This window comes from Brassica napus, chromosome C4 (assembly GCF_020379485.1).
Source record: "Brassica napus cultivar Da-Ae chromosome C4, Da-Ae, whole genome shotgun sequence".
Lineage (NCBI taxonomy): Eukaryota > Viridiplantae > Streptophyta > Magnoliopsida > Brassicales > Brassicaceae > Brassica > Brassica napus.
The window spans coordinates 15,835,036-15,859,875 of record NC_063447.1 but is presented as its reverse complement, the minus strand read 5'-3'; the positions used below and the strand labels follow the sequence as shown (position 1 = coordinate 15,859,875).

Below are 24,840 nucleotides of genomic sequence, written 5' to 3'. Positions count from 1 at the left end.
TGATGCTAATGAAGCGGTACAACCAGTGGTACAGGAAAATAATCCTGAGGAACCCCAAGCCATAAGCTTGGGTAATATTTGCTTGATAGATGGATCTTGGACATCATCGGCTCACTTTAGTGGATGTGGATGGGTATAGATGGACAGTGCTGCGAACTTTCAACTTATGGCGACAAAAAAATTCCGCGACGCGAATCAGCTTTGCATTCGGAAGTAGAAGCACTGCGATGGGCGATGGAGAACATGCTTCAACATTTAACATGTCAGAGGTTCGGGACAGACTGTAAGGAACTGATTGCAATGATAAAAGACCTACAAGCTTGGCCAAACTTTGCGACGGAATTGGAGAGGATAGAAACGTTACAAATATGCTTTCCGGACTTCAAAATCACTCATGTTCCACGGGCGCGCAATCAGACTTCTGATTGTTTAGCTAAGACTGCTAGATCTTTCCATAGGGAGTTGCATTTTATTGGTTGTTCTATTCCGGTTTGGTTACCCAGACCACCTCAAGTTTGAATAATAGAATGACCTTTTAACGTCAAAAAAAAAAAAAACACAATTTTTTTTGTAACAGTCATGTAAACACATTACTGGTCAGAATTACATTGGGTTTTTGTCATGATTGTGCTTGGACTTGATATCACAAGAATGAGTTTTTGGAAAATTGTGCAAATTTTAATTGTCGTTATTCTAAAGATGATCTTTCTTTTTTTTCCCTAAATGTAAAGATGATCTTAGTTTAGACGATCATAATTTCTTTTAAACATTTACAACTAAAACAAAAATAACTGTATATAAATTAATATGCATTTGCTCTACACATGCATACTCAGGCCTGATCAATATGTGTATTAATCTAAAGCAAAATATAAATTTTATGTCTATTAACAAACATGTTTTTGAGCCCATCCTCTACTCTGCTATAGAGTGTTTTTTGCTTATTACTACTACCTTCTACTCTGTTATAGAGTGTGTTGTCTATCACTTCTTGGTTTCAAATCTTTTTAACTTTCTATAGAGTAGAGTACTCAATGTTAAATTGCAAATTTTTAGCTTTGTTGTGGTTTCAGATCTTGATTATAAACACTCTTTTAAAACCAACTTCAACTTTTCTATTATCATGGCTTTTTTTATCGTTGCTGCTCATGTGTTGCAAGGTCAGCCTTTAGTTTGGAAGATTGCTCTACAGATGATTTACTCTATGTACTGTTCAAAGGCTCAGCATTTTGGTGTTACATGCCTCTGCTATTGTAGCCAGTGGTAAGATTGTTATTCCTGCACTAGTTGCGGAACCAATCAAAAGCATTAGATCATTGATTGTGTTCTTTGTTTTCCATGGCGTCATTCCACTGCTTAAGTCTAGTGTTGTCGAGATACGAGGACGTCTCTGCAATGTTAGTTGTTTATATATAATGATTGATTCTATCTTTGTGTTTTTGCTTATTTTTTGTTGCAGCAAAGTTGTTAGTCAGTATGGCTTTGTTATCATCTTTGTAAATAATTTCTCCTCTGATGGAGACTAGTTATCTATAAAATCTTGTTTGACCAAAATGATATCTTATGTATTTGCATAGTTTTAGCAATCATTTTAGTTCTCAATTTGTCCATTTAGATGCATTTAGAGTAGATTTAGATGCATTGCATATACATTTGTCTCTATTAGGTGATGGAGATGCTATTTGGTGAGTTTGGAACCTTTGGAGATGGTTTAGAGACAAGAATGGTGATTTTGGTTCACAAGACGAGGTCCCAACTGTCCCAGCGGCCAACTGCAGCGGCCAAGCCAAACCGCTGGGAAAATGCACACGCCCCTGCCCCATATGTACTTGTTGCAGCGGCCAAATGACATGTCGAAAGCCAGCTGCGACACTTAGAAAAATTTGCACTTCTGTTTTTACCAACTTTTTACCCAAATTATCTTGGGTCAACCCAAGGTTGTTGGGTCGACCCAGCTCGTTTTTAGACCACTATAAATACTTTTTAGACTGAATTTTAGAGGTTATCTTGTTTTCTATCTAATCAAAAGCCACTTTTGGGTGAAAGATTTAATCTTGATCATAATTTCTTATATTTGCTTGATTATCTTGCTCTCTAATCATGTTTAACCTTGAATCATCCATGGTTTTGGGGTTATTCATGTCTATTAGTGAGTAGTCTAATCTTGGATTCATTGGCTAGGGTGATTAAGGGTGATTAGAGAAGATCTAGGGTGTTTAGTGTTAGATCCACTTGTTTCCTTGCTTGTTGAGGGTTCTCAATGCTATTTTAGTCTTGATCATACTAAAATAGATCTCTAGGCATTTTCTACCCACAAGGTGTATGATGAAATGTCTAAACCAACTCTTCAATGCTTTTAGCTTGCTTTACCTAAGGGATTAGTTGCTAAAGGAGTTAAGATTGCTATTATACTTGTTCTCCATGTTTGCTTTAGTAACATTCAACCTAAGGGATTAGATGCTTGAGTTGCTTTAGCAAAAGAACATTCATCTAGGGATAGAGCTTGTTTAGCTTAGTGTCTAGGCATAAGAAAAGTGTTTGATTGCTAGCTTGCCACCCTTAGATTGGATCTACATCACCCAAGATCAAATGCCTAGTCCCATGAGTCCTCTTGTTTCATATTGAGAAAAGAAATATCATTACTTTATTTCATTTTAGGTATTAATCTAGTTTCAAATCATCTCAAAAACTGGTAGCACTTAGATTAAGCATGGTCTTGCATTCCCTTTGCATCATAATCACATAGGACTGATTTGACATCTTATATATTACAACATTTGATTAGGGGCCTTGAAACCCCTATCATCAAATTGGCGCCGTTGCCAAATTCTAAGTTGATTGTGACATTGGGACTTAGTCATTTGCTTGAGACTAAGTCAATTTTTATTTAATTGTGTTATTGCTTTTCTTTCTTTTTTCTCCCTTTGCATTTCAGGTGTATGAACACAAGGAGTAGAGGTCCAACAAACCTAGTTCCAAGAGTTGAAGACATTAGAGCACTTGAGAGGGAGATTGCAAGATAGAGAAGAGAAGTAGAGCAACAAGCTCACTTGCAAAGGTTGGGGTTTTATATGGAGAATCTGCCTCAAGATGGTGATGCCCAAGGAGGCATTGATCCAAGAGCTGATCACCTTCGACCACAGCGCCAGCCACAACACCCACACCGCCAAGCTCACGCCATTGGAGCCTATGATCAACCTCACATTAATGGTCATAGGTTGGGAATCAGAGCACCACCAGTGGAGAACAACAACTTCGAGATTAAGTCAGGGCTGTTCAACACCATAGAGAACAACAAGTATCATGGTCTTGCTACTGAAGACCCTTTTGATCACTTGTACAAGTTTGATAAGTATTGTGGCTTGTCCAAGACAAATGGTGTTTCTGAAGATGCTTTCAAGTTGAAGCTATTCTCTTTCTCTTTGGGAGACAAGGCACACCAATGGGAGAAGACTCTTCCAAGTGACACTGTCACCACTTGGGAAGAGTGTAAGAGAGCTTTCCTAGACAAGTTCTTCTCTACTTCAAGGACAGCTAAGATCAGGAACGAAATCTCTGGGTTTCAACAGAAAGGTCTAGAGAGCTTCAGTGAAGCATGGGAGAGGTTCAAGGGCTATTGGGCTCAATGCACTCATCATGGTTTCAGCAAGGAGAGTTTGCTTAGCACCTTCTATAGAGGAGCTCTACCATAGTGCAGAAACAGGCTTGATACTGCCAGCAATGGTTTCTTCTTGGGAAGAACTGAGGAAGAAGTAGAGGAACTGGTAGAGAACATGGCCAAGAGTGACTCAGTCTACAGTGAGGAGCATGATAGGGTCAACAGAAGTGATGATCAGCATACAAAGAAAGAGCTGAAGTCTCTCCAAGCTAAGTTGGATCTACTTCTTGCAGAAAAGGCTAAGCAGGAGAAGGTGAACTTTGTTAGTGACCAGAAAAAAGAGGCACCTCCAGTGATCAATGAGGTTGATGGTTTAGAAGGCCAGGAGGAGTTGTGCTTCATTAATGCCAATGGCACATGGTACAGGAAAGAGCCTAATTTTCAGTACCAAAACAACTCTCAGCAAAGACCTTACTACAACAATCAACAAGGAGGTTACCAAGCCAAGCAGAACTATCCTCAAGCCAACCAATCTCCTCAGACTCAAGGAAGTTCTTCTCAAGCTCAAGCTCCAGATTCAAGTGTGGATTCTATGTTCAAGCAACTCTTGGAATTTCAGGCCAGAAATGAGAAGACCATGATTTATGAGTTCAAGAACATCCATGCAAAGATTGATGGGAACTATGCTGACCTCAACAACAAGTACATGCAACTTGCTTCTCATCTCAAGGCTTTGGAGAATCAAGTTGCTTCTATGCCTTCATCCTCCAAGCAGCCAATAGGGTCTCTACCAGAGAAACCAGAAAAGAACCCCAAGGAGTCTTGCAATGTTGTCTTCTCCACTACTTCTCCAGAGATTTAGCTGAGTGATCATGAGAAAGAGGAGGATGAGATTGAAAGACTGGTATTTGGAACTGAATTTGGGGAAGTTGAGAGATTTGTTGTGGCCACAGCTGAAGCACAAATTGTGAAGGACGCTGCTAGGAAGGTTGAAGCAACGAATCTGCAAAGAGTTGAGCACAAGGCTGCGAAACAAGTTGAGAAGAGAGCTGACAACAAACTGAAAAAGGTTAAGCTAGAGGAAGCCACTGAGGTTGAGCCATCACCCTATGATAAGCTCCCTTTCCCCCACAGAGTTCTCACCAAAGCACAGAAGAAGGTGCTCTCCAAGTTCAGGAAAGATCTTAGTGATGTTGGGATCAGACTTCCAGAAATCTCGGGTATGCGTGAAGCTCATGTCCAGATGATGCTCATCAAGGAAATTATAGACCACCAAGCTGAAGTGGCTGAGCTTTTGGACATCTCCATTCTGAAGATTGATCCACCAATCCCTCCAAAGTCCCTCCCTAAGCTTGAGTTTCAAGGGATGTTCACCTTACCTTGCTACCTTGGTAAGCTCACTTTTGATGATGTTCTTGTTGATTCTGGTCAATGGAGATGATGAAGAGTCTAGGGATTGATAGCATGGAGCCAAACACATCTTCCCTACAGTTTGGAGATTCCTCTTCTACAACTCCCATTGGTCTCATCAAGGACTTCCCTTTAAAGATTGGAGCATGCACCATTCCTATGGACCTCACTGTTCTGAAGATGACAACTGAGAAAAGAGTTCCATTGATCCTTGGCACTCCATTCCTTACAAAAGTGGGAGCTTTCATAGACTTTGCCAACAAGAAAGTCACACTCCTAAATGTGAACAAAGCTGTCTCCTATCCACTTCAATCCTCAAAGATGAATGCTGAATATTGTGGAACAATCACTTGTGGAGCATCCTCCATTGAGAAGACCAAGGCTGAAGGGGTTGGTATTGAGAAAGAAGGTCTTGCTGGAGAGTCCTCTAAAGAGCTGTGTGATGAGCACTTGGAAAGTGCTAAAAAAAAGGAGGTGAGTAGAGCCACAAAGGCTGCTCATGACAAGAAGAAGATTGTGAAAGAACCTCATCCTCCACCTCTTGATAAGATTACTCACACTCTTACTCTCAACCCAATGAAGCTTAAGGATGGGGTCGTTGAGTACAAAATCAAGTGCAAGGGAAGGTCTAAGCCATCCTCAAGTGCAAGGGCCATCATCACTCCTCAGCTCCAAAATGATCCAATCAAGCTTCAAGAGCTTCTCTCTCAAATCCTCACCATCACTCTTGATAGTGGGAAGGATCCTCCTCCTCCACTCTCCGGTTGAGGTACCACTCCAACCTTTCCATTGTATATACCAGTTTTTCTTTGCATTTATTTTTTCTTTTGGGTATCTCTTTCAACTTACTAACACAGAGACTGTGTGAACTAAGTTTGGGGGAGGTACCAAGTATTTGATCATATTTCCTTTGATGATATTGCATTGAGTCTTGCATTGTACATACATATTTGCATAGAAAATCCACAAAAATTGAAAAATTTCAAAAATCACAAAAATAAGCATTTAGTTGAATCATTTGCATCTTTAGAATTGAGTCTATAAGCATTTAGATTGCATTCATGCATTAGGAGAAACCTCGTAAAGAACACATGTCTAGAACTCAATTTGACATCCTAGCTAAACATATCAAGTAGCTTAAGCATCTCTTGAAAGCTTGCATGCTTTGAGCCTTGAAAACTCTTCTTAAACTTGTTTGCTTGCTTGATATTGACATTGCTCTTAAAATCAGCTCCAAACTGAACTTGGCTTGAATGAACTTAATCTCTTTTGCATATGGGCATTTGCATACTTGATCATGGATCTCATACACATTTGGGTTATCTTATTCCTTCATACCTATCTTTGTTAACCCAAATGACACTCCTTACCCTAAAACCCTAAACATTCTTTGAGACCAAACATTGAATTGTATGAGTGAGGCCTCTTTTGATAGCTTGTCATGTGCAAAATCTTGAGAGTATTGGAGGCGACATAGGTTGATTCTCATCTCTTGCTAGCACAATGAGTTAGCATTTAGGGATGGTGAGAGGAGTTTGTGTGTTCTAAATTTCATATCTTGGGTTTGGAGAGTGAGAAAGATTAGAGATGAGCAAAAGAGTATGAATAGAAAAGAATACTCTAGGGATAAAAAGAAAATAAAAAGCTCTTAATTTTGCAACAAAAGACCTTCCCCTTAAAAAAAAAAGAGAAAAGAAAAGAAAAAGAATCAAAGAGAAGTTGGGGAAGGAAATGAAAAAGAGTTAGAGCTTGTAGAAAGTGAATCAAAATCCCTAGCAGTTGAGTCAAAAGAAAAAGAGAGTTGTTCATTGGGTGAGTGATGTGAGGGGTTTAGATTGATTGTGAGATGATGATAAAGAGGGTAGAACTTGTGATCACTTATAACAAAAAGGGGTAGAATGATGAGAATGAATCTATGTATGCATGAGTTGCTTCTAATCTTAGATAAATTTTGCATAATGGTCAAGCTCCTTGTTTTGAGTGATAACCACCCTTAAATGAAAACATTTGAACCCATCTCTTCATTCATATTAGACCATTGCTTACCTAGCCAAATGATTGAGATCATGTGCCCATTTGTGAGATTTCACCTTGTGTGTGTGTGTGTGTGTGTGTGAATCAATGTGAGAGCTGATTGAAGGAACTTGTTGGTAAAGAGTATTGCAACTTGAGTAGAGGCAAAAGAGTATGGATAGGCCTAGAGAAGCTAGAGTATAATAAGGAAGATGCTCATGCTATTTGCTATGTTTTCTTTGGGATGTTACATTGAAGGTTAGAAAGTGTGTCTTTTGGTTATGAACTCCCATTTTCAAACATTTCTTCTAATTGACCTTGAAAGTTTACTTGTGGACAAGTAAAGTTCTAGTTTGGGGGAGTTGATATCTTATGTATTTGCATAGTTTTAGCAATCATTTTAGTTCTCAATTTGTCCATTTAGATGCATTTAGAGTAGATTTAGATGCATTGCATATACATTTGTCTCTATTAGGTGATGGAGATGCTATTTGGTGAGTTTGGAACCTTTGGAGATGGTTTAGAGACAAGAATGGTGATTTTGGTTCACAAGACGAGGTCCCAACTGTCCCAGCGGCCAACTGCAGCGGCCAAGCCAAACCGCTGGGAAAATGCACACGCCCCTGCCCCATATGTACTTGTTACAGCGGCCAAATGACATGTCGAAAGCCAGCTACGACACTTAGAAAAGTTTGCACTTCTGTTTTTACCAAATTTTTACCCAAATTATCTTGGGTCAACCCAACCTTCTTGGGTCGACTCAGCTCGTTTTTAGACCACTATAAATACTTTTTAGACTGAATTTTAGAGGTTATCTTGTTTTCTATCTAATCAAAAGCCACTTTTGGGTGAAAGATTTAATCTTGATAATAATTTCTTATCTTTGCTTGATTATCTTGCTCTCTAATCATGTTTAACCTTGAATCATCCATGGTTTTGGGGTTATTCATGTCTATTAGTGAGTAGACTAATCTTGGATTCATGGGCTAGGGTGATTAAGGGTGATTAGAGAAGATCTAGGTGTTTTGTGTTAGATCCACTTGTTTCCTTGCTTGTTGAGGGTTCTCAATGCTATTTTAGTCTTGATCATACTAAAATAGATCTCTAGGCATTTCCTACCCACAAGGTGTATGATGAAATGTCTAAACCAACTCTTCAATGCTTTTAGCTTGCTTTACCTAAGGGATTAGTTGCTAAAGGAGTTAAGATTGCTATTAGACTTGTTCTCCATGTTTGCTTTAGTAACATTCAACCTAAGGGATTAGATGCTTGAGTTGCTTTAGCAAAAGAACATTTATCTAGGGATAGAGCTTGTTTAGCTTAGTGTCTAGGCATAAGGAAAGTGTTTGATTGCTAGCTTGCCACCCTTAGATTGGATCTACATCACCCAAGATCAAATGTCTAGTCCCATGAGTCCTCTTGCTTCATATTGAGAAAAGAAAGATCATTACTTTATTGCATTTTAGGTAGTAATCTAGTTTCAAATCATCTCAAAAACTGGTAGCACTTAGATTAATCATGGTCTTGCATTCCCTTTGCATCATAATCACTTAGGACTAGTTTGACATCTTATATATTACAACATTTGATTAGGGGCCTTAAAACCCCTATCATCACAAAAAAAAAAGAAATAAACAAATATTACATGTATCAGGAGTCAAATATTGTCCCAAATATTATTTGCACAGTGTTGTTTCCCAAATATTTTTAATATAATTTGACACATAAAACACATGTTTATTGTGTTTTACTCCAAGGCTACCCTTGTGTATACTAATCCAGACATTTTGTATTATGTATTATGTATGTGTGCAGTCACTGGATAACACAAAATTATATGGTCTAACTATATGAATTTACTAGCGGTCTGCCCGGCGCTACGCGCCGATTTTTCTAATATTATTTAATTACTTTGATACATAATGTAGTTTTATATATTTAGAAAAATTTAAACAATTTTATTATGTTGTATATAATTTTTACACATAATATCAACAATGAGATATGATAGCAAACATACCTAAAATTTTTTTTTTAACCTAAAATCTTAAATTAGATAAATTATTGTTAATCAGATAAAATGTCTTCTGCTTTATTTATCGTTTATTTTGCATTATTATTTGAAATCAGATGAAAGTTTTAGTTGTCATTTTTAGGTTATTAACCTGTTTTTGTTTATAGCCAGTGACCATTTTCTCTCTCCCTCTAATCTTCTTTTTATATCAAGATTTTCGTACAATATATTAGTAACATATTATTGGTTCAAATTTTGTTGTGGCATTAATAGATGTTCCAACGCCATATAGCAAACCGTAACACATTGCATAATCAGTGAATATAATCTAGTAATGTGGTAAAAATAATATAAAATGGATGTTCCTTGTTTTTGTTAATCTTAACGTAAGAAACTTATTTTATTATTGTTGGTGCGGTAAACTTTTTTACTCTGCTTTAGCAAAAAAAATAACTCTTTTACTATTCACAACACTATTTACTTCTGCTACAAAAGGAAAACATTTGGACTTTAATAGTTTTGAAAATGATTATTATATGTGTGAGTGTAGGTTTGATTTCAATTCTCATCGTTTAATCTGGTTTCCAAAGAGTTTGTTGGTAAAGGTCAACTCTGCTTATATCTTTAATCTACCGAAGAAGAGGCACATAAATATGTATATTAAGTACAATAACAACACTTTAAGGTCACTTCAAAAGAAGTCAATCAAATCCGGGCTAGTGTTGGTGGCATGAAAAGAGAAGGAACACGTTGGGTAGAACCTCTGTTCTAAAACGTGCCGCCGAAAGCCGTAAAGTCGTCGGAAAAACGCTATTCAGCTATCAACCGTGGCGAGTTGAAGAAAATCGGTGAAAAATTTGGATTTCTACAAAAACCTCAAGTTTTGGTTTGTTTTGCTCAAAGAATTGATTATTATACATGAGATTTATGAAATTTTTAAGAAAACAACAAAATATATGAATAAAGTTGATCTAAAGTTCGTCCAAATGGAGGAGCCGTAAACTGGAAAATTGCAGAAAACCTAAATTTGTAAAGAGGAAGACAACATGTAAATGACAAAATTGCCCTTCATTTAACTTAAATAGTAAAAAACTTATTAAAACGCCTTTTCCCAAGCTCGAACCCGAGTTCTTATCCGGACAAGACTAGTTTTAACCACCACACTACATAATCTTTCTTGTATTTCATCACAAACGTATCATATTTAATCAAAACAAATCGCCGATTAATCCCCGCATAATTTTCGATTTTTTCATTCGGCGCTAGGCGTTAACCAAATGTACGCGTAACGCCTAGCGAGTTTCCGAACAGTGGGTAGAACCTAAGCTATATGTGTTCTTAAGGTAATGGAGTACATACAATTGTTGTTTTAAAAATATTATGAAGAAATTAATATGATATCACAGATTTAGTGCCGCCGTGGTCGAAATTACTGATTTTTTTGTTCTCTTGTCATATTGTAATTACAATCTATACGATCAAAAAGAATTCCTTTGTCAAAAATGATCCTGATGTTTTAAGATAAAAAAAAAGATCAAAATGAATAGTGTTATAAATCATGGAGTGGATTGCCATTAACCAGGCCCGGTCCAAGACTGGCCCAATACCTAGAAGATGGAGAGACGGCCGAAACCCTAGAGAGAGGAGAGAGAGAGCCGACTTCAAGAGAGAAAAAGACGACCACAAAGCTTGGAGAAAAGGAAACCCTTTCCTTTTCCTAGTAGATGTAATCTTTCCATTATTATGTATTAGTAGTTTTCCTAATCCTAATTTGTTTAGGTTTTGGATACTTTCCATTTATCTTCATCTTGTAATCCTTATATAAAGGAACCCCCTTGATCATTAATAATAACACAGAAATATTCAGTCTCTAAACACTCTATTTACAACACGTTATCAGCATGATAGACTCCAAAATCCTGAGACAAAACCTAACCTAAAATCCGTCACACATAAACCCTAATCTAGGCGCAACTTAAAATCGATCTATCTCTCAAACCCCGAGGAACCAGATGACGAGCCACATATCAAATTGAAGCTCTTGACGAGACGAATCCACCAGCGAAAACCGTTCGTCGATCCAATCTCAGACACGCTCACACTCGCAGAAAAAATACTTGGCGCCGTCTTGATCTTTTGGAACCCTAATCCCGAAGAACCCTAATTCGTTCTTGATTGCGTTCCGGCTTGCAAGCATCCGTTCATCTCAGCTTGGAGTTTCATCCGTTCCTGTTCTCCTTCTCTTTGGTGGTCCGGTTCTAAACCTCTACAAAGCAAAGGTATACCGCAATCTAAGAACCTAGACATAACAAAACCATAATCCATTATTATGGAAACTTTGTTCTTGATGAAACCCTAGAAATTACATAATTAAAATCTACAAATCTCATAACTAGTAACCAGAATCGATTCCATTAGAATATGTTTGATTGATTATTTGTTTCTGATTTGAATTTGAGAAACCCTAATTTTGGAATCGAAAACCCTAAACCTATAAGCTTGAAATCGATTTTACTTGTTCTTGCTTGATTGATTGTTTTGATAAAATCTGAGGTTTAGGATTGTTAGATTGATTGAAATAATCTGACCTAGAGTTTAAATCTTAAAGGCCTTGAAACCTTAAAATCGAATCCTACTAATGTTTTAAACCGAAACCCTAGAATTGATTAAAGTTACTTGCATGCATATGAATCTGAATATGGATTGCATTCATACTGTTTAAAAGGAACGACCAGCATGTAGTTTATAAAGTCTTGAAACCGTTTGCATTAAGTAGAACTACATGGCCGTGTGGCTTGATAATTGTTCGCGCCATGGTCGTTTTAGATTGCTTGTTTTTCATAAATGCGTATGACATGTTTGTGGCCGAGCTTGTTGATTATCTTGCGGCCACATGATCACATTATGAAACTTAATGATGATGTGATTCAGATGTCAAAAATCTCAAACAGAAACTGTGCAGCCCTTAATCTCTCCGGAGACAACTACTTGCAGTAGGCGCTAGATACAAAGATCAGTCTAAGGTCAAAGGGACTTGGTGATACAATCATCAAGGGCAACAATGAGACCGATAAAGATCGGTACATGGCTATAAGTATTATACGCCATCACCTCATTGAAGGTCTAAAAGATCAGTACATCACGATGGAAAATCCACTAGAACTTTGGGATGCTTTACAGCATAGATATGATCACCAGAAAACGGTGTTACTTCCAAAGGCTAGAAACGACTGGAAGAATCTTAGATTCTTGGATTATAAGTCGGTGGATGAGTACAATTCAGTCTTATCTAAGACGGTCTCGATGTTGAGACTTTGTGGTGAAGTAGCAACCGAAGAAGAGTTACTTGAGAAGACTTACTCTACATTCCATTCATCGAATGTGATACTGCAACAGCAGTACAGAATGAAAGGCTTCGCCACATATACTGATCTGATCTCGTGCCTGCTTCTGGCCGAGACAAACAATGAGCTCCTGATGAAGAACAGTGAAGCTAGACCTGTTGGAACAGCACAATTACCGGAAGCTAATGAGGTTGAAAAGAAAGAACCCAACGAGTGCAATTACGTCCAAAACAATAAGAGATCACACGGCAATGGCCGTGGTGGTTACAAGGGGCGTGGCAGTGACAATTACTCGAACAGCCGAGACAACTACTCGACCGGCCGGAAAGGAAACCACAATAACCGTGGTCGTGGTTCCAATTATGGCCGTAGCCGAGGTAGTTATGGCCGTGGTCGAGGCAGCATATCCAAACCGTCTTACTCGACCAAATCCGTTTGTCACAGATGTGGAATGGGAAACCATTGGGCCAAGAACTGTAGAACCCCTAAGCACTTATGTGAGCTCTACCAAGAAAGTCTGAAGAACAAGAACCCGGAGGCTCACATGGTTCACGATTCCGGATATGAGGCCGATAATGATTCCGACATTGCTAAAGATGACCAGATGGACTTTGAGACTTCTGATTGTCTCAAGGACTAAATTTCTATACGACTTGTGTTATTGCTTTATGTTTTGCTTTGATGTTTCACAATTTTATATATATAATAAGAATTTATTTTGAATTCATTATCTTGTCTGATCTTACTTGAACATATAAATGATTTTAAAGAGTTGCCTAAAGGGCATAAAACCAAGTAAGAAATCATGAATGGGTATAGTAAGCATAGTAAAGAACTATGGCTAAGGCATTGCCTTAAAAGGCATTATACACACCCAAAAGAACATGTGACCCATTGAAGTTATAATGTATGGTTTTCAAGTATAAACAATGGGTAAGGAAGGAAACAAGTTCCTTTAGATTTTAAGAAGAAAAACGCCTAAGACCTTGAAAGAAAGTGGTCGAGACTATACCGATGATCTCTACTGATCAAAACTATGCTACAAATCAGTATGATAAAGAGGCAAGAGATGTGGTAACCATATTGAGATAACACCACAAAATTTTACACTATATGGCATGATAGGATTAGCCATCCTAAAGTCTACACTTGATGCAAAGATTGAAAAAGCACAGAGTTATCCCGTAATAGATCTCATGTTGTGAAACATGTACACAAAGGAAAACTCATTAGGCTCAATTGTCCCAAGCACCACGAGCTTATAGTATGGTCATGAAGGGGAGAGAGGATAAACCCATGATCAATACTACAAGTTCGTGTACCACTATGGTCTAAGACCATGTTTTATGGCTCGGTCATTACTCGGCCATAAAGGACCATTCCTCGACCGTAGAGGCCATGGTACAAACGGCCAAACCGAAGAGACCATGTTATGGTCGGCTGAAAAGGACCATCACCTATACACGGCTTGGCCACGACTTGTATACGCATAATGCAGGCTTGGCCGCACACAAGCCATTACCTATAAAAGGTTCGGCCATGTAAGCCATTGTCTATAAGACTAAGATTCTAAAGTCTATAAGCTTGGAGACATTATGTTTTACATGTATAGAATGATAATATGCATCAGGCCATATAAGTGAGCATAGATATTCCCATCTCAGATTGAATACGGGTCATAAAACCAGACATACACCATCTTAAGAGATTTTGAATAAACCACCACATACATACATGTGCCGTCTAAGATGGAACCTCAGAAGAGGATTGAGAATATATAAATAAGATCTTCTCCACGAAATAAAAAGGACCGAGAGCCAAAACATGGGTGATCAAATAGTGGCCAGGTACGGATTGCATGAAACAAATAAATCCGAATATTAAAGGAGAAAGATTATAAGCTGGATAAAGAATGTTAAAAGTACGAATGGTTTTAACCATCATTGTCTTGGCAAAGATCCTCGGACTAGAGATTATGATTTAAGACGTCCAAAGAAATATTATATAAGCTAGCTAATTGAGAAGCTAATCGAAATGCCAGACACTAACCCGAGAAATGACTAACCAGCTTAGCACCAAATGAATGTCCTAGAAGAGACATAATCAAGTTGCTATAGAGTCTATACAAGATAGACCAAGTGTTCCATAAGATAAAGGAATCTCGGATAGAAAAAATGGTGCATAGAATACAGATCCGAGATTATAAGAGAAACCATACCAGACATTGAGAAAAGGCTGCGCAGCTACACATCTAAGGTACCAAACCATGTGGCTTGGGACGCCAAGCTACTAGGTAACAAAGGTCCTGGATAATAAGATCTCAAATCTATAGATCATGTCTGGAACATAATGGAACCACATGAAAGTGTCGACACACACACACATTTGTATAAAGATACATAAAGTTATAGCACTTGAACATAAAGAGATGAACGAGGATCATGAACCCACGAAAGAGTACTCATACAATCATAAAAGATCATAGAGATTAGAAAAGATAAACGTTGAGGTTCAAAGTATCTAAAGGAGAGATGAGCGTATTGGCCATATACATATACAGAAACGCTATCTGATAAACCAGTGAAATAGATGGATCTTGTGAGATAAAGAAACCGTGAGAGAAGGCACATGATCACGAGGTCTAAGAGTGTTCATGCCTTCTTACTTAACAGTATTAGATTATAGCTTGTTACACAAGGTACTCACAGAGATCAAAGGAACAAATTATAAGGAGATAAACTCCTATGTGGTGGTTGCTGCTACAGATTTTCGAAATTGACAATGGTCTGGTCATAAGAAAGAAATTAGATACAATGATGTAGTAAGAAGCATATGGATCACTGGATAAGATGATAGAACAGCTTCGTTCCTAAGATGATTCATGGACTGAAACATAAAGCAGCTGCATACAGTATGTAAAAGAAATTGATCACGCATGATCATTGATCTTGGAGTTGTATAAAAGACAATCCAATACAGTCCATATATTTGAAATTCCTTGTGATTATACTAAACCTAAAAAGAGGTTAGTAGGCATAGAATAAATCTATGTGGGTGTCCGACCAAAAGCGTCCGGCTCCGGCCCTTCAAACTAAAGATGTCCGACTCTGTCCGTCTAAGCTCGTCCGGCTCTTCAGCAAAGAACGTCTGGCTCTTCTACTAGACGCGTCCGTCTTTTAAGTCTAAAAGGCGTCTAGACCTTCTTCTTGATCACGGGCTAGTAAAGACAAAAGATCAACAGGATACAAATGTATTGTAGTCCATAAACTTGTGAGAGCCGAGATCTATGACCTAATAATATATATTTCAGTGTGTGATATAATCCACAGCAACATAGGTCATGAGACACCATCAAGAGATAGATAAAAGACTACAATGTCCGAGATAGATATGGTACTGCCTAAGGCAAAGAAATCGATGTCCACATCCATGAGAGTGTTCGACCGCAGAGCCATAATAAGAGATTATAAATTCACAGCAATGATCATTGATCTTGAACACTCATGAGACAAGTAGTGGACACGTATAGAAGAGGTCTATGATCCAGACATGGATCGACCAGATCAAGACATAGGTTCATGATAACCATGTTTAGTACATTGTCCATGAGTACTTGGTTTATCCGACCATAGTAAAGAGTTAAGAGTAGACGATCATGTCTAGACTATGGACATATGCAAACACGATTTGCAAAGAACCAATAGTGATCTCCGAGGACAATGTGATTAACATTGCTTAGCACATATGCTTTACCGGGACACTCGATGTCAAAAGACATGAGAAACGACCTAAGAGGTCGAAGTGGTCTAGTTACGGCTTAGTAATGAAACTGGCCGATTACTTCCCATCATACAAGAAATATCACGCACAAGATGCGTAGAATGTAGAACCTACACTGAGGTTCACATCAGGGGGAGTAGTGTGTGTTGTACTCTTTTTCCTTCATCATGGTTTTGTCTCACTGGGTTTTCCTGATAAGGTTTTAATGAGGCAACATGAAGCGTACTACAAATCCTGTATGGTTATGGCATCCAAGGGGGAGTGTTATAAATCATGGAGTTGATTGCCATTAACCAGGCCCGGTCCAAGACCGGCCCAATACCTAGAAGATGGAGAGACGGCCGAAGCCCTAGAGAGAGGAGAGAGAGCCGATTTCAAGAGAGAGAAAGGCGGCCACAAAGCTTGGAGAAAAGGAAACCCTTTCCTTTTCCTAGTAGATGTAATTTTTCCATTATTATGTATTAGTAGTTTTCCTAATCCTAGTGAGTTTAGGTTTTGGATACTTTCCATTTATCTTCATCTTGTAATCCTTATATAAAGGAACCCCCTTGATCATTAATAATAACACAGAAATATTCAGTCTCTAAACACTCTATTTACAACAAATAGCATGTATGTCAATAAAGATAAAGAAAGTGTACGAATTACAGTCATGGAAAATCAAATTGCTGCAGGCAACTTACAAAAACGCATTGTAATCACATGCAGCACATATAATTCAGCCAAATCGAGAGCTAGGTCATCATTGGTGTTACATCATGCTCCCAGTGAATACTGTTCTGGAAATCCATAAGTTTTCTATTATATTTTCGCTTGAATCCAGAAATTAATGTTATATGATGTTTTATATGCTTTATTCAATCAGCAAATTCATCATCTCAACATAAGACTGAAGCAATCAGAGACTCATCACATCCAACTAAACAACCTGAGTTTTCATTCTCCATGACAAACGCTGAGCCAAAGATGTAGAGCAGCTCTTCAACTGCTTGCCTCAGTTTCTGTAGCAGTAACTCTAAAATGTCTACCCAACTGGTTAGATATCAATCCCTACAGGGCTGGAACCTGAGAACTAACATCCGTTTATGGTACCAAGCAAGCGTACTGCACCGATTTTATAGTTCTTGTGACGATACATGGAGACTGGTAAGCCAGTAGTTGCTGCTCTTCTCTCTTTATGCATCATGGAAAACGTTTTTTTCTTCTGCAACTTCTCAAACAGATCCGGCTTCTTCTTTTAAGTAAACAGAGGAAGAACGTTAAGCACTTGTTCTTGATCACTGCAAGAAAACTAAGAAAGGAAATTCATTATGTAGGTTTAAATATTTAGCTCGTACATGTTTAAGTATCTTAGGTCGTACCAATCCCTGTCTTTGTTCAATGCAATCACATAGATTGTACTTTCTCAAATATTTCTGGTCAGATACTTGAATTAACTCGAAACGAAAGTCGTGATGTACCGTTTGGAGAAGTTGGAATCGGTGGTGAGGTTAACGGTGATCTTTCCTTTTGTCTCACGTAATGGACGGTGTCACTAAGAGCTCCAGGTTTGCCGCCGACTTTGATTCGTTCCTGAAGAAACTTCTCAAGCGTGGAGATATCCATGTTCTTATCATCAACTGGTTTAGGTCAATCAATTACAAACAGCACTCACTTGACTTAACAGCCACTCCTCGAGCCATCTATATACACGACAAATTGTAAGTCTAGCTGAAACGCATAAAACTGTCAAGTTGGTGGAAGGTTACAGAAAATAGTATCCTAATTTCAACCCTGAAATAATCTTTATATCACCGTTTAGTAGCAAATTTAACTAAAAAAGTTACCAATTCTCTCGATGACCGTTTATTAGTTAAAAGTTTTCAATCCAATGTCAGACGTCAAATATGCTGGCTCACACTCAATCTACAAAACAAAGAGAGACAGATCCATATCATGATCTTGTTTCCTTTTTATTCACTATATTCATCCATTTCCATGCAAGGCCAAGAACATCCATTTCCATGCAAGGCCAAACAGCAAAAAAGAACTTTCTCCTGAAAGACCAAAAACCTCAGAGGTTGTTATAAATAAGAGAATCATGCATGCATACACTTGAACACTTCAAGGCCACCAGATCCATATCATGATCTTGTTTCCTTTTTATTCACTATATTCCTAATACTATTTGCATAAAAGTTTATAAGAAAAATCATCAGAGAACCAAAAGACATAAGCTTTACCATGAGATTAGCACCTAGGCATCATGATGAGCAGTAGAAGGCAAAGCTAAGAAAGCCTTTCGCAGAAACCCTCATAACCTCATTTAATCGGATTTGCGTAAAACTCAATTAATCGCTTAAATACCCAACTAATCGCCGCCTAAAAGCCGATTTTTATAGAAAATATTACTATGTTGACAAATTTTGAGTCTAATAATCAAGCCAATTCGTCTGGTTATACGTTGAAACCTTACCTGTGTATTTATAGGAGAGCTGAAGACTCATTTTTTCCTTAGCTAGCCGATGTGGGACAAATGCAAGTTATTTTTAATTTTTTTTTTATAACTCGCGCTTGTTAAAACTAGTAAAAAATTGCAACAGCCGTCCATCTAACCCTGCAACATGTACTTCGACAAACGCATGACACGCAAAAATGACTATGACATTTCTACGTCCAATGTTCACATGTGTTAATACATATATATATACTAGGGTCGGTCCGGGCTACGTCCAGGTTTTTATTTAAATTTTAATATTATTATATATTTTGTATATTTATTTTGATATATATAAATATTATAATCTATTATAAAATATAAGTAGCTATAAAATTATAATTTTTTAAAAATATTTGTTTTTAATCATATGAATCTCATAAATTTTAGTATCCAAATTTTTAATATTTTGTTTTGGAAATTATATTTAAGGTGATGAGCAAAATAAACCAAAATTGGTTAAATTTTAATTATGTGTTTGATTGGTTGCATTGTAGAAATGCTTCAATTCACTTGACTTTTTTTTAATAAATGTTGTTTTCACATTAGTTTCTGAATAATTTGATTGATCATGCACTTTAAATTTACAACTCTATATATATATATATATCAGCGGTTTAAAAATTGTAATATTTTATATATTAAAAAAAAATTGTAACTATGTCACTAAAAACTACAAACTAAATTATTACAACAAAATTTATGCACTTACAACTCAACTAATCAGACCCATGATCTAAATATTTTTTTATCTTACATATATAATTTTTGATGTAAAACTTTGTTAAATGTACAACCAATCATAAATAGTTGAACAATGGTGTTTCTGCAATGTATTATGTTAACGTATCTTTTGATGTATTAATTAATTTTGTGTTGTGTGTATTTTGTAGTTGTTAGCCTCTAAATAATTGATGTTCTTTTATCTTTTGAATGATATATTAATGGGATGTGAGTTTGAACTTAATTGGTGTGATTTGGGTGTACTATCATACAATGGTTTCATAACTTTACTTGTTTACAATAGTTAATTTTTTTATGCTAATATTTTCTTAAGTTTTTTTAAACTTGTAGGCTATCTATAGTTAGTTTTTATTTGTTTGTGTCTAAGTGCTCATTTTATTTTAGTTTAAAATGTTGGCCTATTGAACTCATAAGGTGAGATTTTTGTAATTTGTTTGACAAACAGTTTGAAACAAACAATTAGGGGATGTATTCAATTTAACATTTGATGTGATTTGATTTTTAATGGGTTTTAGATGATTTCAATAAGTTGCAGAGATGTAAGTGATTTTTGTTAAACTACTCTAGAATATCACCTAAAACTATGAGATTTGAGTTTTAATTTTTCTTTTAACTAAGAAATCCTATCCAAACACCCTAAAATCACCTGAAAACTTTAAAACTCCACAACTTAAAATATTTTCAATAACAGTGGATTTCAGAGTACTTTAAGAAATGTCAAATTCAATAACAGTGGATTTTAAATGAATTTTTAAAATTCATGTTTCAATAACAGTGGATTTGTCATTTTAATACAAATCACATGAAACTCTCAGTTGAATACATTCCCCTTAATCCAGTTTTAACAAAAAAAAAGAAGTTTAGGGTTAACTCCAAAGAGATTATAATTTTGGGAAATTCTTAATTCACTTTTGAGAATTATAAATTTTCAATTGTCTATATTTAATTATGAATTTGTAAATATTGAGTTAGTCACTAAATTTATATAAATGATTAATTTTTTTTTTGTGTTCGTACTATTGGCCAAGTCTACTGAAAACAGTTAAAGATAGAAACTGAAATCATACGTACAGTCGAGAGAGACAGTGTGGGGAACATAATTATTTGGTTTGAAATGAAAACAAACGGTTTTATAGAAATTGCACAGCTCGTCTCTTTCTTCATTCTCTCTTCATTGCTGATCCTTACTGCTCCAGTTCCCAACCTTTTAGTAGTCGTAGCTTCTGTTGTCATTATTCTTTCCTGTTTTGAAACTGTTGTCCTTTCTCTTACGATCCAAGATCCTGTTTGCATGAAAATGCTGGTCATAATCCCATGATTTCTCCAGTGTCAACTTCAGTCTTCAGCACCCCAATTAACATCATCAACTTAGACATCAAGACCAGAAATATGTACACATGAAGTTCTATTTATCTCTGCCCAATACACGATTTAGCGTTCTTGAATGTGTTTTCTCACACACTGGACCACTCAAACGTATAGAAGCACATACCACTCTTCTTCTACAACTTTGGACAATGGTACTGAACACATAAATAATTTTCCCAAGCATGAACAGACTGTTTGCAGCATAAGAATATTAGTGAGAAAAAAAACTTTGTTTTCAGGCAAGATTCAACTCTGTCCAAAAAAAATTGATTGTTTTCTTTTTTTAACTAACCTGACCAAATGATAATATGGTAAGATAAGGTGATTGTACCACACCTTACGGTAAACTGGGCCAGTTGGAGCATTAGCAGCAGAAACAGTAGTAACAGGAGGAAAGGGCTACATTGAATATAGAACTACAGATTTACTCAAATGTTAATATTTTTACAATTCAGAAACTTGAATAAAGCAGTCAAACGTTGAGGTTTCTTAAACCATGAGCTCCAAGTAACGGAAAAGCTGTTGGCTTTGTCAAAGTTGTAACGGGCTGATTGACTGATGAAAGTGCCAGAGGACCATTCGGAACTGCGAAATGTGTGGTCTGTGAATAACTGGGTTTGGCCTAGGATTTCTGCACAGCTGGTGCTGCCAGTTAAGACTGCAAGAGAACATGTGCACAATGAATCCAGAAACATGTTCTATCATCGTGAGGAAAAAAGAAACACACCTTTGATTAATGAGAGTCCGCAGTCTCGAAGATCTTAATGTAGGGAACTACGTCAATTTGTTACGAAAAGGAGGATTTACTTCTGCTAGCATTACGGTCCGGGCTGTTTTAGTGTCTCCGTATTTGGAAAGCTGATCATTTTCCCTGCATTTGATAGATAATTAAGTTCTTGAATACCGGTTAAGAACATATTCCACATATCTACTCATCAATAACATAAACTCGTTAAATACCAACAACAAAGAAACACTATTGCTACTGAGCTTACAAAAATGTTTAATAGAAAAAAAAACAGATTGTACTCACCTCACTCGCTGCACTTTCACTCGCTAACCATAATCTTGGCGCTGGTGGAGGTCCAAGAGGAGGAGCCGCTACTGAAAGATTCAGTGAATGAATCCACAACTTTCTGGCTAATCTCCGTCGCAAGCCTTACATGAGAGCTTTCCACCTTTTATGGTTTTAGTTCCTATGTTGCTTCGATTCCTCTTTTGTTGCTTCACCTGTCCTTCCAGTTATCCGAGATAATCTTAATGTCACCGCCGCAGACATTGGAATCACCTCCATGTTTGGCTCGGTCTTTGCTTGTCTTGCCATAAGGACATCCTGCAATCTATTTAGGCCGCATCTCCACTGCTCCCGCAGTCCAGTTCACCTCCGAGATAAAATAACCACTCTAGAAACAGAGATGATTAAAAGGATTAGGATTTGCGCGGATGATGTTTTAGGGGATAAAGATTCACCTTTTTATAGCTGAAGATCCACAGCTTGGAGAGAGAGGAGATTCATTTAATGATAAATTGTGCGTGGAGTCGGTCAACGGATTTAAGAAAGTTGTTAATGGCTATAAATCAATGTATCTGATACATAACATCTCGGAGGAGAAGAACATGAGGCAAAACGACACGAACAGAGCTAGCCTGACCCAGAGTTTCTTCACGAAGATTCATATCACACAACCCTTCCATAAACTCCGCCGTGTCACTGCACCGCCGCCGTAGAACGGAGAGAGGATCAGAACTCCATGGCTTCACGTCTTCAGAATTAGGGCTGCAGACAAAATCCATTTGTCAAGCCACATACACAATTTTCACGCGAAGCCCACATCTAAGCCCGTCACAATTTTGATTAAATGAACCGATGCGTTTTGGTCGACGGTGACACGTGTCATGCCCAAACCTTTTGACTTTCTGACCTGCATCCTAGATGGCATCACAGGAGATAAACAACATTTCTTTATATATAAAAATTTATAATTAAAAACTATAAAAACTAATCTTCGCGTATACTCCGCTTACTCCCCGATTTTTCGGTAACTCGCAAGGTCCGAGACTACCGCCCGACTAGCGCCTAGCGTAGTTCCGAACAGGAGATCAAAGTAGATGAAGATGTCAATCGGAGAAGATATTTTTTTGCATGAAGGGACAAGTGTCGCGCTCTAGTTGACTCATTTTCTGACGTGGTGGCTTATAAAGAGAGAATTCTCTTCTTTATATAGATAGATTTCACCATAATTATAAAATGGATAGTTTTCTTCCTTTTTTGTTTTTATTTTACAGATAATAAACATCATTATTTTTGCTATAATTCTTGTTCATTTAAAATAATTTCATATAGTCGTAAATACTTATCTATATTAATAAAATAGACTTGTCTCTCTCCTCGTACGTCCACATCAGCAAGAAGAGGTGGGCAAAAGATGACACGTAAGCACCTTCTTTTGCGTATGAAAGTTACTTTGATCTTTATGTGGGCCACTCAGTTATTGGTTTAGAAGAGGCTAGGCCTAATCTCACACTCGATAAAACAGATTTATTTCCCAAAAATTATTTATCTGATAGGCCTAATATTATACACTTGAACCAAGCCCAAATATCCATCTCGAGTATTCTTCTTCAATCGTCTTTTCCTCCTCACATCCTCTTCATTCAATGGCGATAACAATTCAGAGTTGTAACAGTTTTCGTTGTCATTGAATCCTTCTCATAAATTTCTCCATTAAGTCTCTCATTCAAGCTTCAAGCTCTCCCACGACGTTTCAATTTTTTCTTACCTCAACAGCTCAACCCCATCTCAAATCCCTAATTTCAACCACTATAAATAAGGATGCAGAATACTGCAGATTTCCTGCTTCACTTGATTCAACCATTCTGCTTCCTTGCACATACATCCTGCATGTGTCATCCCATTCTTTCTTTCCGATTTGAAGCACGGTTGTTGTCCTCAGACGGTGGGGACGCGTCTCCTGCATTTGCCTCTGGGAAGCAAGCAATTTCCAGAAAAGAGGAGAGCTCATGGGAGTCGACATTGCTCTTGCTTGATGAAAAATTCTCTTTAGCCAAAACTTCATCTCCTGTAAGAGTTTGTAATGCTGAGATTAATGTCAACGCAAGTTCCCAACCTGCACTGTTTCGCTTGAGTCTCAGTTTTATAATTGAAAAAATGTAGGAATCATCTACATCTGATATGGTAGAAGAAATATATGTGACAGCTGAGGGTAGTGAATGATGTTGATCCTGAAAGAAAAATTATGAAAGCCCCAAAAGCTGGAGACAAAGCTTCTAAAGAAGCAATAGAAATTTGTACAAAAGTTTTTTGTAGGTAAATACTATATAACTGTTTCTTGATAATTAAAGTTTGATTTCATATATATTGGCACTTAGGTCGTATGATTTACGATTTAATTATGGCTGCACAAGACCAAACCCCATGGAATTTAGTTACATATTATTTCTTCCACTGCTCTCCTACTCTGCCCCTTTTGCAATATATCATCAATAATAAAAGGTATGTGTCATAAGAGAAACTTTTCAGTATGTTTTGGTTGTAGTTTTGCAAAAACTTTTGGTGTTTGATATTTATTTCAAAGGGAATTTGTATTTTGTTTACTGTTGAGATATATATACGGTCCCACAATCATGTTTATTTCAAGTTGACAGATTCTTCCGTCATCATTCGCAAATTAGTGAGTAGTGACACAAAGGACGGTCCAAACCAAACATGATTACTACGCAAAAGAAAATTAAGAGACTTTTTTTAAGTGCACCAGAAAATTAAGAGACTAAACCACAAAATAAATTACAACAAAAAATCATACTGTAACTAAATTATTTGGAGCTAAAATCATTAAGACTATATTTATCTTTTACAATATGATAAAACAAAATATAGAAAAGCTTTTATATAAAAATGTTGCATTTAAAAAATAAAAATAAATTACAGTTTTTAAATAAATTAATATTTTTTTACTGAAAATAAAAATAAAATAAAACATCATACATTAATTTCAAACATTAATTTTAGTATCTATTAAATCACTCTTTTTTTTTCTTCGCAACAAATAATGACGACAAGTAAAAATACAAT

General features: G+C 36.9%; 1 protein-coding gene, 1 long non-coding RNA gene and 1 other non-coding gene across 3 annotated transcripts; 2 read left to right on the top strand and 1 right to left on the bottom strand.

Annotated features, from left to right (window-relative positions):
* Window positions 1-3,536: 3,536 nt before the first annotated feature.
* Window positions 3,537-3,643, bottom strand: LOC125586525. The gene has a single exon (XR_007323059.1). It is a non-coding gene; the product is annotated as a small nucleolar RNA R71 (small nucleolar RNA).
* An 8,695-nt stretch (window positions 3,644-12,338) lies between these two features.
* On the top strand, window positions 12,339-17,131 carry LOC125585828. The gene is made up of 2 exons (XM_048755522.1): window positions 12,339-12,756; window positions 17,025-17,131. Exons 1-2 carry the CDS (start codon window positions 12,339-12,341, stop codon window positions 17,129-17,131), a joined length of 525 nt encoding a protein of 174 aa, XP_048611479.1.
* A 5,637-nt stretch (window positions 17,132-22,768) lies between these two features.
* LOC111212926 lies at window positions 22,769-24,390 on the top strand. Its single transcript, XR_002663171.2, has 2 exons — window positions 22,769-23,829; window positions 23,923-24,390. It is a non-coding gene; the product is annotated as an uncharacterized LOC111212926 (long non-coding RNA).
* The last annotated feature ends 450 nt before the right edge of the window (window positions 24,391-24,840 follow it).

Bases quoted from the DNA above. Each gene is read 5' to 3' on its own strand.
- LOC125585828 (XM_048755522.1), top strand. From the start codon at position 12,339: ATGTTGAGACTTTGTGGTGAAGTAGCAACCGAAGAAGAGTTACTTGAG. The intron at 12,757-17,024 runs GTAGTTATGGCC...TTATTCAATCAG, and splicing joins CAATTATGGCCGTAGCCGAG to CAAATTCATCATCTCAACAT.